General features: G+C 35.0%; 2 protein-coding genes across 5 annotated transcripts in view; one reads left to right on the forward strand and one right to left on the reverse strand.

Moving 5' to 3' along the window:
- Positions 1-21,526, reverse strand: part of LOC105749254 (guanylate cyclase 2G-like) — a 64,852-nt gene that overhangs the window by 39,090 nt on the left and 4,236 nt on the right. Inside the window, exons 3-11 of the mRNA XM_031949358.1 lie at positions 19,480-19,589; positions 16,680-16,865; positions 14,560-14,704; positions 10,324-10,459; positions 7,743-7,846; positions 5,859-6,043; positions 3,921-4,058; positions 2,540-2,623; positions 15-119 (exon numbers count right to left, since the gene is read on the reverse strand). Coding sequence (XP_031805218.1) covers positions 15-119; positions 2,540-2,623; positions 3,921-4,058; positions 5,859-6,043; positions 7,743-7,846; positions 10,324-10,459; positions 14,560-14,704; positions 16,680-16,865; positions 19,480-19,589 — 1,193 coding nt within the window. The remainder of the gene's footprint in view (positions 1-14; positions 120-2,539; positions 2,624-3,920; positions 4,059-5,858; positions 6,044-7,742; positions 7,847-10,323; positions 10,460-14,559; positions 14,705-16,679; positions 16,866-19,479; positions 19,590-21,526) is intronic.
- ACSL5 (acyl-CoA synthetase long chain family member 5) overlaps positions 1-21,526 on the forward strand; it is a 101,825-nt gene that overhangs the window by 7,404 nt on the left and 72,895 nt on the right. For all 4 annotated transcript variants that reach the window (XM_031955847.1, XM_031955854.1, XM_031955848.1 and 1 more), the window contains exons 2-3: positions 7,316-7,427; positions 15,987-16,097. The gene's annotated coding sequence lies outside the window, so the exon portion shown is untranslated. The remainder of the gene's footprint in view (positions 1-7,315; positions 7,428-15,986; positions 16,098-21,526) is intronic.

Consider the following 21,526-nt stretch of genomic DNA (forward strand, 5'->3'; position numbering starts at 1 on the left):
CATAATTATCTTACCTTCAAGCTTCCTTTCCTGCAGTACTGAATGATAAGACAGATATTGGGGGGCTCACTGCAAATACCAAAGAAGGGAACTATATTTTCATGCTTCAACTCACACATCTAAAAGCAAAGAAATGGTAGTACCAGGTGAGGCTATAATGTGTACAGAAAATAAAATAGTAATAAAACTAACTAATTAATTGATTGATTAATTAACTAAACAACTCATTTACTTTCCTCACAATAAGCATGAGGTGGTAATAGAAATTTTACTATTCCCATTTTATAGATTGGGCAAATAGGTAGCACAGTGGATAGGGTGCCATGCCTGAAGTCAGGAAGACGTCTTCCTCAGTTCAAATCTGGTCTCAGACACTTCTTAGCTATATGGTGTGACCCTGGCAAATCACTTAAACCTGTTTACCTCAGTTTCCTTCTCATCTGCAAAATGAGCTGAAGAAAGAAATAGCAAACCACTTCAGTATCTCTGCCAAGAAAACCCCAGATGAGGTTACAGAGAGTCAGATGTGACTGAAAACAACTGAACAACAAAAACAGATGAAGAAATGACCCTAAGAAAGATTGAGTGACTTGCCTGTGATTACTCAGCAAAATTAGCTATCAGGTCCCACTTCTCCAAGTCTGGTGCTTTTTCTAGTATTACTTAGCATGAGAATGTGAAAAACCTCTTCCCCCAAAGAGAAATAACTACCCATTTGCTTGTTATTTAACCAGAAACCATATAGCCCAGAGGCAGGAGGATGGACTTCAAAGCCTCTGAAGGCTTTTCTAAGTTGTCCTTTGCCCCTCTCATCTCTTTCAGTGACTTTTGTTTTTATTAATAGATATAATTATAATATATGTAAATTATAAGTGAAAAGAACCTATAATGTTTGACTTCCTATAATATTTCAGTTATTGTATTTGACAATGCTTTTGAAGATTAGCACCTATGTGTAAAGTCAGTAATTATAAAAGACCATTTCAAAGAACAAAATTTTATTTTGATATCTATTAATAGTGTGACCTGAGATTGACTAACTATATGAGTATGAAAGTCATTTTTCTTTTCCTACCAAGCACATAGGGACACTATGAAGAAAGTATTGGTATGGATTTCTTCTAGATGTGTTAGAAATTATATGGAACTTAGATTTATAATTATATGTGGGGGGGGGAGGGTCTTCCTTGAATTATATGGAACTTAACACTCATGAGTCTCCTAGTGTGCTCCTTTTCCTTGCAGCAAAAATTTGTACTGTCATGAACAAGAAAAGTTTGGCAACCTTTTGTATAGAGGCAAGATGACGAACAAGGGAAATCCTGATATGTTCAATAGACGAGATAAAGAGGGGACAACTGGAATTAGAAAGAAGGAGGAAAGGAAAAAGGAAAAGAGAAAAGGGAGGAGGGGAAGGAAGAAAGGGAAGAGGAAAAAAAGATGGAGGAAAAGAAAGTGGGAGAGAAGGAAGAGAATCTTTAGAATTCATAGTAATCAAAAAAGTACCCAATCATGCAGCAGGAAACCAGAAAGAAACCTTAAACATAGTTTTTAAGGCAAAAGGATCTAAAATTGAAGGTCAGAAACTAGAGATTCAATAATGGAATTGTAACTAGCAATTTTGGCTTCCATGACAAATCCTCCTTGAAACAAATAGCACAAAATGCACCATCAAATTAAATACTCAAGGGGAAAAATCATCTAGGCAGGGGAAGAGATGCCAGTTCATTAATCCATGCAAAAGAGTCAGAGATGCCCTGGGGGAGGAGGAAAGGGGGCAGGGGTAGGATCAGGGGAGAGATAGGCTTTGGAGAAGTTCACCTGGGGTTCTACTACTGGGCAAAGAAAACTTGCCATCTAATAGTTTCCTATTTTAACTGATTATTTTCACTGTTATTAACTGGACCACATCATGCTACTTAAATGCTAGATTCAATTGTTTCTGAGCCACAAGAGAAACTAAAGTACTGTGGACACAGAGCAAAGCCCATGTCCCAATATTAGTTATAGTTGTGCATATAGGGACAGAACAATTAATGGACTAGAGGCATCCACCAATAACTAAAGAAGGTTTCTTTTTTCCCTATTTATAGGCTATTCTATGAGCCAGGGTCACAATAATTCCAAATCCAGTTAAATGAGAATAGTACATGGAGGCAATTTTGACTAAGGAAAGGAGTGAGCAATGCAAGGGCAGAGAAGAAGGTATTGAATGAATGCAATTTAGAGGGGGGAAAGTTTTGAATTTGGAGGCAGGAGGCCTAGTTCTACTTTCAATCTTAGACATTGTAGGTAAGTTATCTCACTTACCCTAGGCTTCAACTTATAAAAATCCTGAATTCTTGACATATCAATGTAAAAAATGATAGAGGACTGGACGAAATTTCTAAGTCCTTTCCAACTTGAGCTTTCTATTATCCTATGAGCAGTGGCTCCTTCTAAAGGAATAGCAATGTTCCAAGTTTTTCCTGGCACATAGTAGGCATTTAATAAATCATTATTGGTTAATTGGTATCAAAACCATAAGGTCAAATCTTACCAGCTGTATTTCTTGCAGAATGGATGGCTTCCTAAAGAAAGATTCCTTTTCATTTTCAATATATCTAATGGCAACATGATTGCCCTGGAATTAGAGAGAGAAAGGTTTTTTGTTGGTTGGTTTTGTTTTTGTTTTTGCTTTAAGCCAGGAATATGAGACAGAGTAGAATAAGAATAGCAAAAGTGCAGTAAAGTAGTGGATTGCACAGATCTGCCCCCTCTCTTTCAACAACAACAACAAAAAAAAAATTAGCTAAAAATCACCATCAGCTTCACTGCTCAAACCAGAACATTTTGATACCATCCACTGACTCTGAGCCTTAAAACTTCTTCATCGGGAAACCAAGAGATATTTATCAAATGTCTACTATCTTCTGGGCACTCTGAGGGGTTACAAAAGAATATAGAAAATAGGATGTATAGTGAAAAGAGCATCAGATTTACTAGCCACATGACCTTAGAAAATAATTTAATTTATCTGAACTTTAGATTCCCAGTCTATAAAATGAAGATAATTTTAAAATCATGTGAGATAATATATACTCCCAGACATATACATATACAAATTTGTTAGATATGTGTATATGGGTATATTTGTATATGAGAGAGAGAGGGACTGAGACAGAGGCATGTATAAAGTGGAAAGTAGAATTTATAAATGGTTGGTAAATAAATGAATTCAACACTTGAAGGCAGAGGGGTGACACTTTACAAGCAGTAATATGACTCTATGAAAACTAGATGGAAAGGATTCTCTTCACAAATGACTTGTTTGATGAAGAGTATCTAAACTGCTATGAATATATGGAAGTTCTAATAACCTGGAAAAAAATTAAATCCTCTTCTATAAGAAAATGCTGGCTTCCCACACTTGTTTTGAGACAATTTCCATATGAAAATGTATGTCTGCTAATTCCCTCTTTTTCTTCTGCATATATTATACTTTCTAACTTCTTAATTTGAGGAGAAATATAAATAGAAAGATAGAAAGAAAGAAAGGCAGATAGATAGATTTCTATATATAATTTTGGCCTGAACTTCTGAAGACATGGTAACTACAGCTCTTAGCAGCAGACTAGATCCCTCTAAAGATTTGAGAACAATAGTTAAGCATACAGTCCATCAAAGTGGAAGTTATATTCTCAAAATGCTTCAATAACAATTACACTTCCTTTTGTTAAAATATTTGCAACACTCATTTTCTTCCCCTTGAACTACATCTATAAAATGGAGGTAATAATACCTGCTGGAGAAGGTGGGGCATGTAGCTCATGTAATGCTTTGTATAATTCAGAATACCTTTCCAATATGACAAAATACAAATGCTAAAAGTGAATGGAATCAGAAACATGAGCTCAGAACCAAATTCATCAAATCTGTACCTGGTAAAGGCCCACAGTAGTATAAAACACTTCTTCTTCCTGTTTGTCCTGGAAGTCTGAGCTCAGATTGCTTGAAGTCATCATGCCTGAACCACAGCTTCCAGTTCCTCTAGACATAGGTGTGCCCCTCTGTGATTCCTGCAAAGAAGCATTCAGGGTGGTAAAATGATTTTGCAAAGTGGCTAAGAGCCCTGGCTCTATTGGAGCCAGGAAAAGCTCTTCCCTGAACTATAGGTGTGACAGATGATGTCAAGTTTAAATAAATCAACTAATAAGACTCCATTAAACATTTCCTGTATATCAAGCACAAAGACCCAATAAGAAGAAGAAGAAGAAGAAGAAAGAAAGAAAAAAGAAAGGAGGGAAGGAAGTCTTAGGGACTCCCATGTGTATTTAAGCGACATATATACAGATAGATATTTCTACATACACACATAAATACATTTATACATACATATATAAAACATGTTATATGTTCGCTATGTGTACTGAACTCTGATGCATTTTTGTTCCAATTTTAGCACCTAGCACATGGTTGGGCTAATAGTAGACAGTCTACTTTACTTTACTTATCCTTTGATCATATGTAATTCTTTTAAAATCACAAAATCTCAGAGTTGGAAGAAACCAGCATAAATCATCTACCCCAGTCTCCTGCCCACTGCCAAGAAGTCTCCCCTCCCAGTTACTAGAAATTTGTAGTAACTGAGGGAAGTAATTTTAAATCATTCTAATTGTTAGAAAAGATTTTCCTTAAGTTAAGCTGAAACCCGTTTCTATGAGCTTTTGCTCCTTGACAGAACTATGGAAATTATTGGTTTGGGGAGGAAAATCAATGGGCATAGGCAAAATGTGGCAACACAGAGGGATAATTGAATTGGCAAGTGCAGTTATGCTGGGAAAAGGCAAAAACCAATCCATTAGAGTTTAGTTGGGGCCCCAGATGAGCAACACCATTGTGAGTACATTGGGAAATACACAATAGTGACCCATGAGGAAAGTCATGGGGACAACACCAGAGAGATGAACCTCAATCTTTCACTGATGCCTTTGGTGTCCTGAGGTAAAGTTCTAGATAATTTGTAACCTAATCTGTTGATATTTTTTGGCAGTACCTTCCCCATCCTCAACCATAGGGAGCAAGTCTGGTTCCACATGACAATTCTCCAACTGAATTAATCCAGTCATTTCTTCTCTACTGCAGATTAAATGCCTCTAGTTTCTTCAAATATTTCCTTAGAAGATATAATTTCCTTTGACCATCCTGGTCACTGTCCTTTAAACTTTCCCTCAATTTGTCAAAATGTGTCAGTCAGATCTAAACACAATGCTCAAATAAGGTATTTGAAATGCAAAGTATCACCTCTTGTAACAAGATGCTACAGTTGTACCAAGAGACTGAGCTGGGTCTCATATCAATCATATTACTAGTTCACATTGAACTTCATTCAATTTAGCTCAATAAATATTTACTGAACATGTGCACAAGGTCCAGCATAATATTTTTCATTATACTAAGCACTAAGAGATGTAATATAAATAAAAGGAGGCTAGTTCTTTTTCATAAACTGCTATCAAATCTCCTCTAACATGTATTTTTATGACTGAATATTAATATCTCTGTGCAAACTTGGCCTTTTTCCTTATAAAATACCCTTTCCAGTCAATTTTATTGCATCATAGTTGTTATTTAATGAATAATGGTTAGTGGTTCAAGTGGCCAGAGAGTAGTTATGATCCTGAAAAAGCAAACAAATGATTAGACATAGCCTGAGAACAGTTTACTTTCTTAGAGCATATGGCCTGGGGTATAAAACTGGGTACCATGAGGATTTAATGGGGTTCTTAATGTAGGTCTTATTTAAAAATGGGAAAATTCAATGGATGCCTTGGAGCTAATCCAATACCTTAGAGTGTATTAACAAGCATCACGATTACCCACATGGCTGCTTGTACCTTGTTAAGGGGCAAAATGATGATGTCTTCATAGTTGATTTTCCACCAAGCACTATTATGGGGTACTAATAGGTTATTTTTCTGCATCTTTAAAAAAAATACAATGCTGGCAACTCCAAAGACTGTTATCAGGATGGTGAGAGTCATCACAATGATCATGGTGATACCTGGAGGAAGAAGACACCCAATGACTCTGAAATATAAAATGCCATAGCTAATTATGCACACCTACACAATAGCATATTCATATATAGGGATATAAATAATAGGTCAAGAAATAAATATTTATTAGGTGCCTACTTTGTGCCAGGTACAGTACTAAGCACTGGGAATAATGAGAAATAATTTGTTACTTATCAGGTAGATTACTGGAATTGAAAGGGACCTCAGAGATTATTTTATTCCCACTCCTACCCTACTACAGGTCTTCTTTCAACTACATTCCCTTAGAGGTAGCTATTTCACTTCTTCAACACCTCCAGTAACAAAGAGTTCACTATCATGCAAGGAAGACTAACCCATTTCTAAGAAAACATATGTTTAACAGTCTGCAAAGGATATTTCACCAAATTACAACAGATATTAGTGATCAGTTAGGTTTCCAACTCTTTAAGAACCTTGAAAATTTAATTCTTATTTAGAAAAAGATCCAGGTAAAGATTGTGAAATAGGAAACAATAATCTTTAGTGTACCTTGTTTTTATTTTTTCCAAGTTCCCTCTTCATTGCACTCATGTCCTTATCTTCCTTCATACCCAAACCTGTTCTCAATAAAGATTAAGCTTGTATCTTTGTGTGAATTATGTATGATTAGTAATATTAACTAATATTTACATTAACAATACATTTTGTATGTAGTCAATAGTACAAGGGTTTGATTTGGTTTTGTTTTTTTTACATTTGAAAGATGAAGAAAAAGGTCAAAGGTATCAAGTGATTTTCCAAATATCAAAGTCAGTGTGTTTTATCTAGATATAGTTGCATATATATACATATATATATATATATGTATATATATATATATAAGCTCAAATGACAAAATGATTTATTTTCTTCATTCCAAAAATTTTAAGCTCAATTGAGGAGCTACTTGGGAAAGGATTAAGAAGAGGGACCTTGTTAAAACTTGTCACACCCTAAAGATTACAAATCTACTTCAAATAAATATATGGTTAGCTATGTTCAAATCATTGTATTTACACAAATCTAATGATCTCTTGCTTTAAAATCAGGCAGATGCTAAAATTCTGTGAAAAAAAATGCTAATATCCAGAAAATTTTCAGCATTATGCATCTGAGATTCCTGGTTTGATATGATTTCTTCCAGTTACTAGGTGTACTTTTAACTTCTGTCAAATAAGATGAAAGAAGTAGAATAAAAAGCAAAACTTTTTCTGAAGAGAATTAATTTTCAAAATAAGTGCAATGCTCTCTTTCAGGATGAGGGAACAAGAGTTCACTCCTGGGCTTCAGCTATCTGAGATTAAGCTTCTTCAAAAAAAAAAATGATTAAACCAAGATGAAGTCTCCTGATCACATCAAACTCAGAAGGTATGTGTTCTTTTACTAGGGTTATAACTGAGTTGAGGTACACCAAAGTGCTGAAATTTGGAGGGTAGAATTAGTATCTATACTCCTTTAACAACTGAGCTTAGCATTTAGTTGGCAAAAATAATTAGTTAAAATAGGCCCTCCCTTCTCCATATTCCAAAAACTGTCTCCTTGACATAGGATTTTGTACACCAAAATCTCTACTAGAAGTCCCCCCTGCCTTTAGACTGAACTGAGATTAATATTTGCCTGTCCTTTTAAGTTTCCCTTCCCTCAGAATTATATTCTTCCTTCTCACAAAACAAAAATACTTACTTGCAAATGTAGTTTGACAGTGTTCATTAGAAAAGCCACAAGCTGGTTTATCTTTGGGAAGAGATCCATGGGGCCAGCTGCCATTGGAGAAGTCTCCTGTGGGGCTAGTAGGTAAACCCAGAGGAGAGTATCAGTGTCTACTCAGATTTTTCATTCCTTGGAGACAACAGAATTAAATGAACCGCCATCTTGATATGTGAACCATTTCCTAGGATCTCTGAATAAATCTTAGTTCCTCAGGCGGGGCATCACCTAAGGAAGCTGCCAAGTAAACCTTCAAATTCTTGCATTCATTTAATTAAATAAATACTTATCAAAGTGCTACTGTGGGCAAAGAACAATGCTCTAAAGGAAAGGAAAGAAAAGGAAAGGAGAGGAGTGGAGAGAAGAGGAGAGAAGAGGAGAGGAGAGGAGAGAAAAAAAAAGGAGAGGAGAGAAGAAAAAGAAAAAGAAAAAGGGACAATTGCAGGTTGGGGGCTAGAGGGACAGAGGTATGTGGTATGGATGAATTCTTTAGAAAGAATTTTTTGTTATTGATGCATGGTGGATAGATTGGAAAGGGCAGAGCGAGGAAGCCAAGGTTGATTATAACAGCTTAGGGGAAAGGTAATGAGAGTATAGAGAAGGGAAAGAGTAATAAGACAAATATTGTGGGAGAGTAATAAAATCAGTAAGACTTGACAAGTGACTGATAATAAAAAGTCAATAGAAAGGAGGAAACAAAAACCTTCCCAAAGTTATGAAACTGAGAAGAAAATAGAGCCCTTAACACAAACAAAGAAGTTTGGATGAAGGGTTCACTTAGGTCACAAAGTAATTCATAAATTTCACAAATTATTGCTAATTAAACCAATCATCTACATTTAGAGCAGGGATTATTAACTTTTTTTGATCATGGGTCCATTTGTCAATCTATAAAAATCTACCAATCCCCTCTCAAAATAACGTGTTTAAATATATAAAATAAATAGAAATTGTATGATTACAAAAGAAATCAGTTCTACTGTAATATGGTTTTTTAAAATAATTTACTAAAAGTTCATGGATACAAAATTAAAAATTCTAATTTGGTCCAAAGGTGACATTTTTGTTTTATCTATTCTAGGGTATTTGTAATATTTTTTAAAAAGATATTTAATGAGATAGCACAGTTTTTTTTTTTTAAAGTAACAATAAAATAGCTTCCCTAGAAATATATAATACATCCTCTTGTCAATATACACACAATCAACAGGAACAATGCATGTACAATAGAAACCCATTAGACCAGATTATAAATATTGAAATCATCATACATAGGGATTGACTTCAGTACTTTAATAATGGCAAAACCATGCTATGAGGTAACACATAATGCTTTCTCCCTTCCTGAATTTCTCACTAGAATGCAGAAATCATGTTATGCTGGTGTCATTCTCTCCCTTGGTATCAACATTAGATTACGAGTTCTGAGGAAACCTAAAGATCATTTAGTCCAGAGGTATCAAACACCCTACTGTGGGCTACATACAGAGGCAACATTCTATATTGTGGCCATAATCAAATTAAAACATAAGTAAGAACTATATTAACAAAATTAATAAATACACATACAGTTAGATAGACACACACGCACACATATATAATATATAAAATCATCACATTTTAAAACAAGGATAATATCCAGCCTGTAGGAATCCTTATGTAGGGATTAATGGCCCCATTTCTATTTGAATTTGATATTACCGATCTACTCTGTCTAATTTTATAGATAAGGACCCAGGGATGTAGAAAAGGAAAGTAACTTGTGCAGTATCACAAAGATTTAATATGAGAGATGGTATATGAAACCAAATATCCTTACTCTTAAGCCTTCAAGCCTATTAGGCAACTTCTACCAAAGTTGGATCCTCTATAAGAAAGTACACTCTCTAAATTACTAGAGGGAAAAAAAAATCAGGAAAGAATTAAAGACTTTTAATACCTTACACCATGTGAAGTGGGGAGCAGAGAAGAAAGTTGGGAAGGGAATAGAAAAAGAAGTTTTTAATTACCAAGGCAAACTCACAAATCTAAGATATTTATGCCCATATCTTAATCTTAACTTAATCTCAACATAAAAAATTAGAACAGTATCCATTCAGTTCTGTTTCAAAGTCAAATTCTGTATGTGATCCAACAATTATTTAATCAGGGTCCTCCTTATATGTAAAATATCTAAGATGAGATGAGCATGCTCTCTATCAAAAAAAAAAAAGTTAGTAAAAAGTTCCAGGATAAATATAGTTTACATTTTAGAACTGCATCCTCAAAATATAGTATTTTTAAGGGCCAAAGACATATTATTCAAAATAAATAATTAAATCTCAATGAATATACAACTATAATAAGGTGATATATCTATATTGAGTGCCTTAAGTTCAATAACCAATTTAATGTGAATTAGAGTAATTTTGTTGCTTTTGCAATATAATCCAAAACCAATTTATAAAATGGTCAGTTTTCAATCTATCCCTTCTATAAGGAATAGCAACTCTTTCTACCCTGGAGGGTAGTTTCTATTCAGAGAGGGCTCATATCTCAAAAATAATCCATTTTATACCTGAGTATTTTTCTATGGCTGTTGTAATGAAGAAAAGGAATGAAAGTAGAAGAAATGCCAGTTTTCTTTAGGATATGGACCAAGTAATCCACTTGTCTCTTTCCAAACTCATCTATCCTTATTTGTCCAGTGATTCCTAAAAAGAGAGAGAATTTCTTAAAGTAAAACAAATGGAAAGAAATAGATTTGCCCAAGAATGCACCATACTTGATGAAAAATCAAACTACCCATTTTGGGTTTCTCTATGCATTATATGATCCCAAACCTTGCCCTCTGGATTGATATACTACTAGAAATCAATTATTCCTCAGGCATATTTATCTGACTTATTTTGCCCTCACCCAAAATTTCCTTTGAGAACCTCAAAATGTAGCTTAGGCTCAGGTCTTCACAGATATGAGTAAAAGGGCCTGGCTCTTAGGAAAATGACCAGATCACAAAACTAGAAAGAGAATAATTTATTTCATTTCTCAGAAAAGTCAGGAAACCACAAGTGACTTACTGTGTATCAGTTGGTAAAAATTCTCAGTTCAGTACTGAGATTCTAATCAATCTCACCTTCATCCTAGGAATAGATACATAATTCACAGCTTTCTATTAAAACTAAGTAACACATAATTTAAAATTAACAATTATATAAATATAAGCGTTCAGTCTCCCTTGGACAAGAAATAAACTTGACAGAGAGGCAGTCCACTGGCCTTGCTCCAGAAGAATGCTAAGATATCTCACCTGAGGAATGAGGATGATACTAAGACTACTGGAGCAACTAGAGAGTTGAGTCATGATGCAGAGGGACAAAATTTAGGTTTTCTGTGGGGCTAAAATATATCTGATACAGATGTATATGTAGCTATGTATATTTTGACTATTTTCATGGGTGCCAGAGCTTTTATTCACATATATAGGAAACCTGGGAGAGAACTGTGTTTTGAGGTTTCCAGTGAAAACGCTGGATGGGCTTCTCTCCTGACTCTAGAATTTCTCTGTCATACCTTCTCACATGGCATTTCAGCAGTCCCAGGAACCTGGAAGATCAAGCTGCCCCTTGAAGACTCTTTTACTGATTGGTCAGTTCTTCCCTGAGAATTTGTGTGTGTGTGTGTGTGTGTGTGTGTGTGTGTGTGTGTGTATGTAGAAAGCTAGGGAAAGTCACTCAGGCATAATTAAGCAAAGCCATATTACATCCCCATTTCCAGTCTATACTGCTGATACTATTGTCATCCCATTGCCCAGCTCTGATCACATCACTCTCTTGCTCAGAACTCCTCAGGGACTCCCCATTTTACTTAGTGGTTAAAGTCTCTAGTTCTTAAAATGACAGTCAGATATTCTCAACATTCTATATATTTGCCCAAAGTTTTCCTGATTCCATGCCTTGGCCCATATTGTCACTACCACCTAGAATGCTCTTCCTTCATCTCTACTTTTCTGAAATCTTACCTAGTCTTCCCAGCCCAGCTTAAAAGCTACCTCCTCTTGACACCCAGAAACGAGAAATGATCTCTCTTTTTCAAACTCTTTTCCCCAAAAGATAATTAACGATTGAATCCAAGGAGGGGAAAAGCAATTAAAGGAAATAAGAACTGTCATGATCCTTAAGTCTTTCTCTCTTTTGCTCTTGTCATACTCTACAACGTATTATAGTTATTGATATAATTTATCATCTCCCCCATGAGACTAAAAATTTTATTGATAGTCATAGACTTGTCTTATTCTCCTTTCTAGACCCCACAGTTTTTAGCAAAGTTTCTCACATGCAAAAAACTCAGCAAATATCTGGGTCCAATCTAGTTCTACCATTTATTTATGATCTTTATGACCTTAAACAAGTGACTTGATCTCTTTGGACTCCAGTTTTCTTATCTATAACACGACAAGGTTGGACAAGATATTATCCATGGTCCCCTACATCTTTAGATCTATAACCCTACAAAAAAAAAAGGCAGAAAAAAAGTTATGTTTGAAAGATTACTGTCATATTAAAAAGCAGAATCAAATGTGATCAGAAACAAAAAAAAATTTGTAAAACATATCACAAATGTAAAACATTATTATTATTCAAGCCCTATTATAGGGTCACATTGTGCCCCTAGGACCATTTATTGCAATTAACATAATAGAGCTAGAAAAAGTTCAGAAAAAGAAAACTAAAGTGAGTAGGATTGAATAGAAGATCAGGTTTAAGATTAGATATATGCACATGAATGGAAAAGGAAGATCACATTCAGATGTTTGGGAGTGGAGAAAGACCTCATAAATATCAAAGGATAATAAGAATTTTAAGGAGACAATATCCAAACCTTTCATAATTTGTAAACACTTGAATCATGATTCCTCCCAGGCTTTGTCTTTCCAGACAGAAGACACCATGTGTATGTTTGTGTGCATGTGTATTGGTGTTAGAAAGAGACAGAAAAACCGAGAGAGATAGAGAGACACAGACAAAAGAAAGACAGAGATCAGGAATCTGTATTTTTGTCAGTAGAGGACTTTTCTTCCCCAAAACTGGGATGCTTCACAACATTTTGCTGAATTTTTGTAACTAAAAAATCCATCACCCCAGGGCCAACTTGATGATAAGTCTTCCAAATAGCTAAACTTCTCTTTAAGCAACAGTGATAAAAGTACACATTAAGCTATACATCAAGATAAAACATTGGAGTAAAACTTCAGAGAGAGTGTGGACAGATAGTAATAATTTTAAATGTCACATTTATTTGGTACTTTAAGTTTTTAAAATGGATTTTCTCACAAAAACCCTTTGAAGTAGCAAGGATGAGTTTTATTATCCTCATTTTATAGATGAGGAATCAAGGCTCAGAATTTCTATAGTTTTTCTAATATTACACATATTCACTAGGAATCCCTACCTATGCAAATATAGTTTCCTATATTAATGAAATTACAAATTCAGATTTAGATTATTATAACACCCATACACACACACACACACACACACACACACACACATATATATGTCTTATTGTGTGTGTATACATGGGGAATGGAGGTCATGATTTAAATAATAAAAAGAAATCTCAGATGAAGAAATTCTATTGAAACAGGTCAACATTTTCTTTAAAATTAATAGTCCTGGGGCAGCTAGGTGGCTCAGTGGATAAAGCACTACTCTGAATTCAGGAGGACCCGATCTCGGACACTTAACACTTCCTAGCTGTATGACCCTGGGCAAGTCACTTAACCCCAATTGCCTCAAAAAAATAATAATAATAATAAATAAAATTAATAGTCTTATAAAGGTGCCTAAAGCACTGAGAAATTAAGTGAATTGCATAAGGACACACACCCAACATGTAAAAAATTGATGTCATATCTATGTGTGTACATGTATATACGTACACACATCCATCTCCATTATATATACATACACATACATATAGAGAGACATGGATGTGGATTGTGTGCATGTGACCATGAGTTGATTTACATTGCTATAAGGAGGTTCTCCCAATGAAATAATAACTGGGTCAAAAGAAACTTTACACACACACACACACACACACACACACTCTCGTCTGCAAGTATATATATGTGATACATATAACACATTAATACAGAAATATTCTGGCTCTTTAAAATACCTTACAGTAAAATCACCTTCTCCACAAAAGCACTAACACCTAGAAATTCCACCCATTAATGCAGTTTGATAACTCTTCTGTCATTTGTAGGGATCCTGGAGATTAAGTCACTATAGTGCCCAAGGGCAACTGTGGAGCTCAGTGGATGGAGTCATGAAGGCCTGGGTTTGACTAGCCTCAGATATTATACTGGGTGATCCTGGGCAAGGCACTTAAACTCTGTTTGCCTTAATCCACGAGAAAAGGAAACCCAAGCTCTCCAGTACCTTTGCCAAGAAAAACATGGATCGTGTGGCCCACAGTCACAGAGTCAGACACGATCGACTAACAGCGACATGGTCCCACAGTTAATAAATGTCAGAGGCAGGACCCAAATCCAGCAGGTTGAGACTGGAAATTGGGTCCCTCGCTACTACACAATGCTTAATGACAGACATACACTTATGTATGGACACACAAGTATAGCCACACAGAAGACAGATCTGCTTTTTCGCTGGGAAAGTTTTTTGTAGGTGCTTTTAACTTCATAATGGGACAGACTGATTGACCTGAAAAAAAAATGCTTAGTATTCAAACATAACATGGAACAGAGCAGTTGAGGGTCAAAGATAATTCACTGACAGTCACTTACCGTGGAATTCAGCCAGATTGTCATCTTTCATGGTGTTCACAAGCTGCCTTCCATCGCGGAAATCCTTTCCTTTCTTTAACATTGTCTTGACAGCCGAAGCATAAAGCAGGACTGCATCATGAAGGTAAGCAGAATAAGCACTCACCTTAAGCAAGAAAAGACAAGTAACATTTTTCTTGGAGGTAATCAGAGTTAAATGACTTGCCCCACATCACACAGTAAGCATCTATCTAGGAACAGATTGAAACTTAGGTCCTCCTGACTCTAGGGCCCGTACTATCCACTGCACCATCTGGCTACATCAGAAGTACTATCTTTACAAATCTCCATTTGACTCAGATTCTGCTCTGGTCATTCACTCAAGTAACTTTCTATATCCCATTGACTTGACTCTACAATGAACTATTTTCCATCTTCTTAATCATAGCCTTGTGACATTTTTACTGTTGGATTGACATGCTATTTATCACCTCTGTTTTGAGTTTGGTTTGGTTTGTTTTCTTATATTTATGTCTTACTTCCCTAGATTATAAATTCCTTGAATGAAGGGCAAAATTTTGGAGTTCTTAGTATCCACAATCTCATCTACAATCGAATCTACAATATAACATCTGTGCAAAAAAATTTATGGAACTACTCAGTCAGTTGAAATAAACTCTTAGAAATTATCTAATCAAGGAAATCTTAACCTTTTTTATATCATGGACTCTTTTGGTAATCTGTTGAATATGTATCCCTTCTCAGAATAATGCCTTTAAATATAGGAAATAAAATATCTAATATTATAATGAAAAGTAACCAAATTAAAAGTTATCAAAATATTTTTTAAAAGACCAAGTTCACAGACCCAAGGTTAAAATCCCAATCCCATCAATGTTTTTGTTCTCCATTCATTTCAGTCATGTCCAATTCTTCATGATCCCATTTGGGGCTTTCTTGGCAAAGATACTTAACTGTTTTGCCATTTCCTTCTCCAGTTCATTTTACATATAAGGAAACCTAGGCAAACAGGGTGAAGTGAGTAATCTCATTTTACAGATATTAATACTGAATCCTTGAGAAGAATTCTAATTAATGTGGTGATTAGATTAGATTAGGATACTTAGATATTGTATGATGATGAATAAGTCAATTATCTTTTCTGGTCCTGTTTCCTGATCTTTAAAATGAAGAGATTAGACTTGATGATCTCTTATAATCCTTTGAGTTCTCAATCAATAAACCTATAATCTTATGTGAAGTAAATTGTCCACAATTACATGACCATAGAATCTAACAGAATCTGTAATTAAACTCAGGCCTCAGGCCTCTTAACCCATCAGTATAGACAGCCTTTTTTTTTTTTAAAAACTATTTCATGTTATAATTTGTGTATTGATGTTAAGATCTGTCATTATCTGTGTCTTCTCATTCTCTTTCTTGGTCAGATATAGCCATTACCCTACTCTCACCTGAGGGCTCATTGCTGTCCATATCCTAGCAGGAGTTCTTGCCACAAGAGGAAGCAACTAAGGAACCCCTGGCTAGATCAGTATCAGGTATGTTTGAGAGTACACAGATTATTGGTTTAACCTACTGACTTTTCTGTCTCATATTATTGACATAGGGCCTTACTGTGTAGGAAAGTATGTGTTCTTTAGCTTGTCCTACCTTGCTTAATTTTTGACCTCTTCTAATTATGTCTTTCATTGGCTTTGAATCCACCTAATGATCCCTGCTCTGAAGTATCCATCATCTTAACATGACATTTTTGAAAATTTGTTTATATCACAAAAGACAGAAATCCTAGAACATTTGGTATTAAAGGGGACTTACTGGTCAGCTAGTCCAATATTTTATAGGAGAGAGAATCAAGGCCCAGAAAGATAAAATAATTTAACCAAGGTCACAAATTTAGTGAGTAAGAAAATAGGGACTAGAAGACAAGTCTGATTTTCAGCCCAATGTCCTTCCTTCCGCCCCACTCTAATTCCATGTCATTCAGGGAAGATGGGGGGAAAGGTATGAAGAAAAGATCAAATTCAAAAGCATGTCATCCTTGAAATGAAAAGAAGTTTACTAGGAGCATTTATGAATTATTCCTAAAATGGATATCCTTATAAGTGAGTCTTGAATCAGACCTGCTCCACAGATGAAAGGGAACTGAGAAAGGGCTTCTCCTTCAGCTTTTCATAGACCTCCCTCATGAAATCATAGTCTTTGGAATGTTCAACAAAGGAAGTGATGGCTATGAGAAACATGGAGTCAAAGGCTTTGAGGAGGTGATCATTCTTCTGATGATTCAACACTTCTTTCCAAAAATCATCCTAAAACATTAAAAAAATTTGTTCCATATCATATAAATTCTAGTTTTTTTTCACATTGTGTATTAAAGCAGTCTATACTTAAAATGGCAGTTTCTATTATATTATTTGATCTGTGAAGTATGTAAACAAGAGGGAGAGAGGGGAGAGAAGGGTTGAGGGCTCTTAATTTGGAGGCCATAAACTTAAAATATAGGCAAAGATACATACATCAAATATACATACACATGTGTGTATATGTATATATAATATGAATACACACACATAATTATAATTCAATATAATTGGTTTCCTTTGTAATCTTACATATTTCATTTTATGCATTTAAAAACATGAATCTGAGGTATCTATAGGTTTCACTAGACTATGCCAAAAAAAAAAAAAAACATAATACATTAAAAAACAAAATTTAAGAACGCTTAAGTACTACAAATATTACTTTTTTTTATTTTTATTTTTTTGCTGAGGCAATTGGGGTTAATTGACTTGCCCAGGGTCACACAGCTAGGAAATATGTCTGAGCCAGATTTGAACTCAGGTCCTCCTGACTTCAGGGTTGATAATCTATCCATTGCACCACCTAGCTGCCCCAAAATATTATTTTTTATTTGTTTTTTTTAATTATTAAAAAAATTTTCATTGATATCATTTGTTTTTAATGGCATCTTCATTTTCAAATATGACCTTTCCCCTTCCTCTACTTACTCCTCAAAATAATGAATAAAAAGGAGAAAAAAGCAGTTCGGCGAAAGAAATGAACATATTCTCCAAGTCTGGCAGTATTATTGTTTGTCCTTTGTCCTTGAAGAAAACCGTGATATCAGGGAGGTAATGCCATAGCATACAAGTGAATTGGAATTAAACGGGGCAGGGCTGTGCAAAGTCACCAGCCTCACATTCTTCTCTAGAACCATCTGGGTCAGGTGGCAAGATTTAGATCAGGATGACTAGAGATGGCTCTGGGTGCAATGGCACACCTTGGCCTTTTTAAGTCAAGATCTTTAACAGGTCTTACTTTGACTAAGGCTATAACCAATCAGTGATTAAGGCTAGGTAAGAAATGAGACAGAAAATGGCCTCTTTTACCTAGTCAAATACACACACACACACACACACATTCAAATATATATGTGTATATATATATTTGATAATAATTGTAATATATATATATATATATATATAGTCAAATATATATGTATACATATATACGTATATTTGACTATGTGTATGTGCATCTCTGGGACAGGAAGACCTTCAAGGTTTCTGGCCAAAACAGAAATAATTGTTATTTACATTCACACTGAGCCAATCGGGATCCAAATACTCTCTGTAGCTATTATTTGTAATAAAGAATAAAAAGAAAGCAAAAACAGCAGTTCAGCACAAGCAACAAACATATTAACCAAGCCTGACAGTTTGTGCATCAAGCAATACCCATAATCCATCATTTTTTTTTCAGGGCCAACCTTAGTCATTACAATCAAGGTACACTTAGTTTCATTTTTGTTGTGATCATTGTTATTCTTTTGATTTACATACTTGCAGTCATGTCTATTGTTTTCTTAGTTTTCTTCATTTTGCATTACTACTTATGGGTCTTCTCATGTTTCTCTGAAGTCATATTCATCATTTGTCACTACAATTATAGATAGTAAAATAGCCTCTCCCTAAGTAGATGAGTATCTACTTTGCATTTCTTCAATACTGCCAAAAAATGCTGCTATGAATATTTTTGGTGTGTATGTAATCTTTCATTCTGTCATTGACTTCCTTGGGATTTATATGTAGGAGTGTGATCTCGATACAAATCCTATTTCCATGTTATAGTTGAAAACACTGAGGTTCACTGTAGGGAAGCTATTTGTCCAAATTTACACAATATTTATGCAGAATTTGAACCTAGGTCTGTTGACTTCAAGTCCAGAGCTCTTTCTGCCACAATATGCTCTAAAGTCTCACTTGGTGTAAATGAGTCTCCTGAAGCAGATGCATTATCTTAATTTGTACTACATATATCCATTGGACTAGAAACAAATTCCATAGTTTACACAACTTTGATTAATAGTAACCTGAAGATATGCAACCAGTTAAGGAATTTGCTGTTATTTGTACTTATCAAAACCTAGCTATACATCTAGTAGGAAAATAAGACTTCTGGAAAAATAATATAATGTATGACAAATGTATCTTTATGGACAATTTCAATTAAAAGCAATAGTTTAATTAAAACAATATGTTATGTTTCATATATGAGTGAGCTAGTTTGAAGGAAAGAAAGCATGTACATCACTTGAAAACATACTCTCCAACTACAACTAGACTACTTCACTGACACAATTTAAAGATTATAACTTTTGATTTTTACACCATAGTGAGTTTTAGATGGAAAAAAAAATTACTTTTCTACAATGTAGAATTCTGAAGGACCTGGGGTTATCCACTGCCTCGGGTTACTCTCATTTCTTCTTGTTTTCTTTCAATTTGGAAATATCTTTTATCCTAAAAAAAATTCTTTACTTAAGAGGCATCTAGGAGCATCTCAGTCTTAAAGCAAAAGTCAGAAGGCCACATATCACTCATCCTCAACAGGACTCACAATTACTATTCATTCACTGACCTCTGATTGCTGCAGAATGATGAAGACAAATTTTCCAGGAGGTAGGTCCAGCGTCTCTGTGGCCAGAAGAATGGTCCAAGCATCAGTCATGCTGCATATTAAAATGATAACTACAGGAACAAAAGATAAAATTAGCCACTCTGGGGCCCCCACCTCTACCCATTAATAAAAACCAAATTCTAGTCTTGAAATCTAAGTACAAGATTAGAGTCCAAAATATTTCTATCTTTTCTTTTCTTTTCTTTTTTTAAGCACACGACATAGAGGGGAAAGCTTCCTAGCATATCACACAAGCTTATTTTTCCGTTTCTTTCTCTGCTACCTATGGGTTTGTGCCCTTTGACAAGTTATTTAAAGTCTAATGGCCCTCCAGGAACTCTGAGTCCATAAATTGCAAAATGCTAATCTTCAAGAAGTAAAAGTTCTCCATCCATAACTCACTAACTGATCAAGGAACAACAACAACAACAACAACAAAAATTCCATTTATGAAAACAGGAGAGTAACTTGTAACTCTTGGTTTCTAATCATCCCATGACAGCACTGCCTAGATCAGGAGTCAGGAAGGCCTGGGTTCAAATCCTCCCTCAGGTATTTACTAGCTGTGTAATCCTGAGCAAATAAATCACTTAAGTTCTTTCAGCTTCGATTTCTTACACTGACATAATAATAGCTCCTATCTCAAGAGGATTGTCTTGAGAATCAAATAAAATAACATATCAATCAACAAGTATTTATTGTTTACTGAGTCAGGCACTTTCCATAAGGCTAGGGAAAAGCCAAACACTCTCCAAACCTTAAAGAGCGCTATACACAGTGGCTACTGTCACTATTAGTGAGGCAGTGTTTGAATTGTATTTCTCTTTTGGTCAGCGCACTCATTGACAGCAAAATAAAGCCTGAACAGACCCTTCAAGGCCTATATTAAATGCCTCCTCCTCAAAACATCTTGATTTTTCTTACTAAAGGGATCCTATGTTCCCTTCCTAATCTTACCCCATAGAACTTTTCTTATGCACTTAAAAAACCCATTTCTATTTCTTTGCATGAATCAAAATATTATCTAATCATCTACACAAAACTCTTAAGTTCTTAGGCTGAAGGATTGTTTTATTTTAGCTTTGTGTTTCTCTAAGCACACTGTTCTGTACTTGATTGGCACTTAATAACTGCTTATTGAATAAAAGAAGTCCTGGATTTGGTTTCAAAAGGCTTGTGTTTGATACCTGATTGACACTTATTACTTGTGAGATTTTTTGAGTAAATTACTTAAACTTTCTGAGTTTCAGTTTTCTCTTTCTCTATGGGGAGATTAGAAATAAATTTGAGAAAGGAGTCAAGAATAATACCAGAATTGTGAGCCTAAGTGATTGGAAGGATTGTGGTTTGCTCAACAGAAATAGAAAAAGAATAGAATTCTGAAAGAAAGATGACAATAAATTCTGTTTTCGCCACAATGAATTTAAGATACGTGATATCTAGTTTTAATACCCAAAATTTTTTATATGGGAATGGATTGTGTGAGGAAAAACTAGGACTAGATATATGAATCAAGGAGTCTTATGTACAGAGATGATAATTAAGCTCATGGAAATATTGAAGGAAAATCCATGGGAAACTTGGAGGAAATTAAATATGTTTTAGAGAAGGAGATGAGGGTGAAAGTGCGACATCATCCCAGAGGTGGGAAATAGAATGCCAAATTGGGAGAAGAGAAAATTGGTCAATTTGGCTTTGAATGAAGAATACATGTGTGATGAAGAGGAATAGCATGAAATTAATATTGGAAGGTAGATGGGAATCTCAAGAAAGCCTAAGGGACTATCAATGTCAAGCTGGAAAGTTTATATTTTATACAAATGATAATGGAGAGTCACTGAAACTCCTTGAGAAGGAGCTTACTGATATGACCAGATGTGTTTTATGTGGTGAGACCAGTACCATGGATTCTAATCACATGGCCATTGTTTAGGTGAGAGGTCACGTAAATAGGGTTAAGACAACGGTTGCAAGAGATTCTCTTCATGTGGAATATAGAGAAAGTGAT

This window comes from Sarcophilus harrisii, chromosome 2, assembly GCF_902635505.1.
Source record: "Sarcophilus harrisii chromosome 2, mSarHar1.11, whole genome shotgun sequence".
Classification (NCBI taxonomy): Eukaryota; Metazoa; Chordata; class Mammalia; order Dasyuromorphia; family Dasyuridae; genus Sarcophilus; species Sarcophilus harrisii.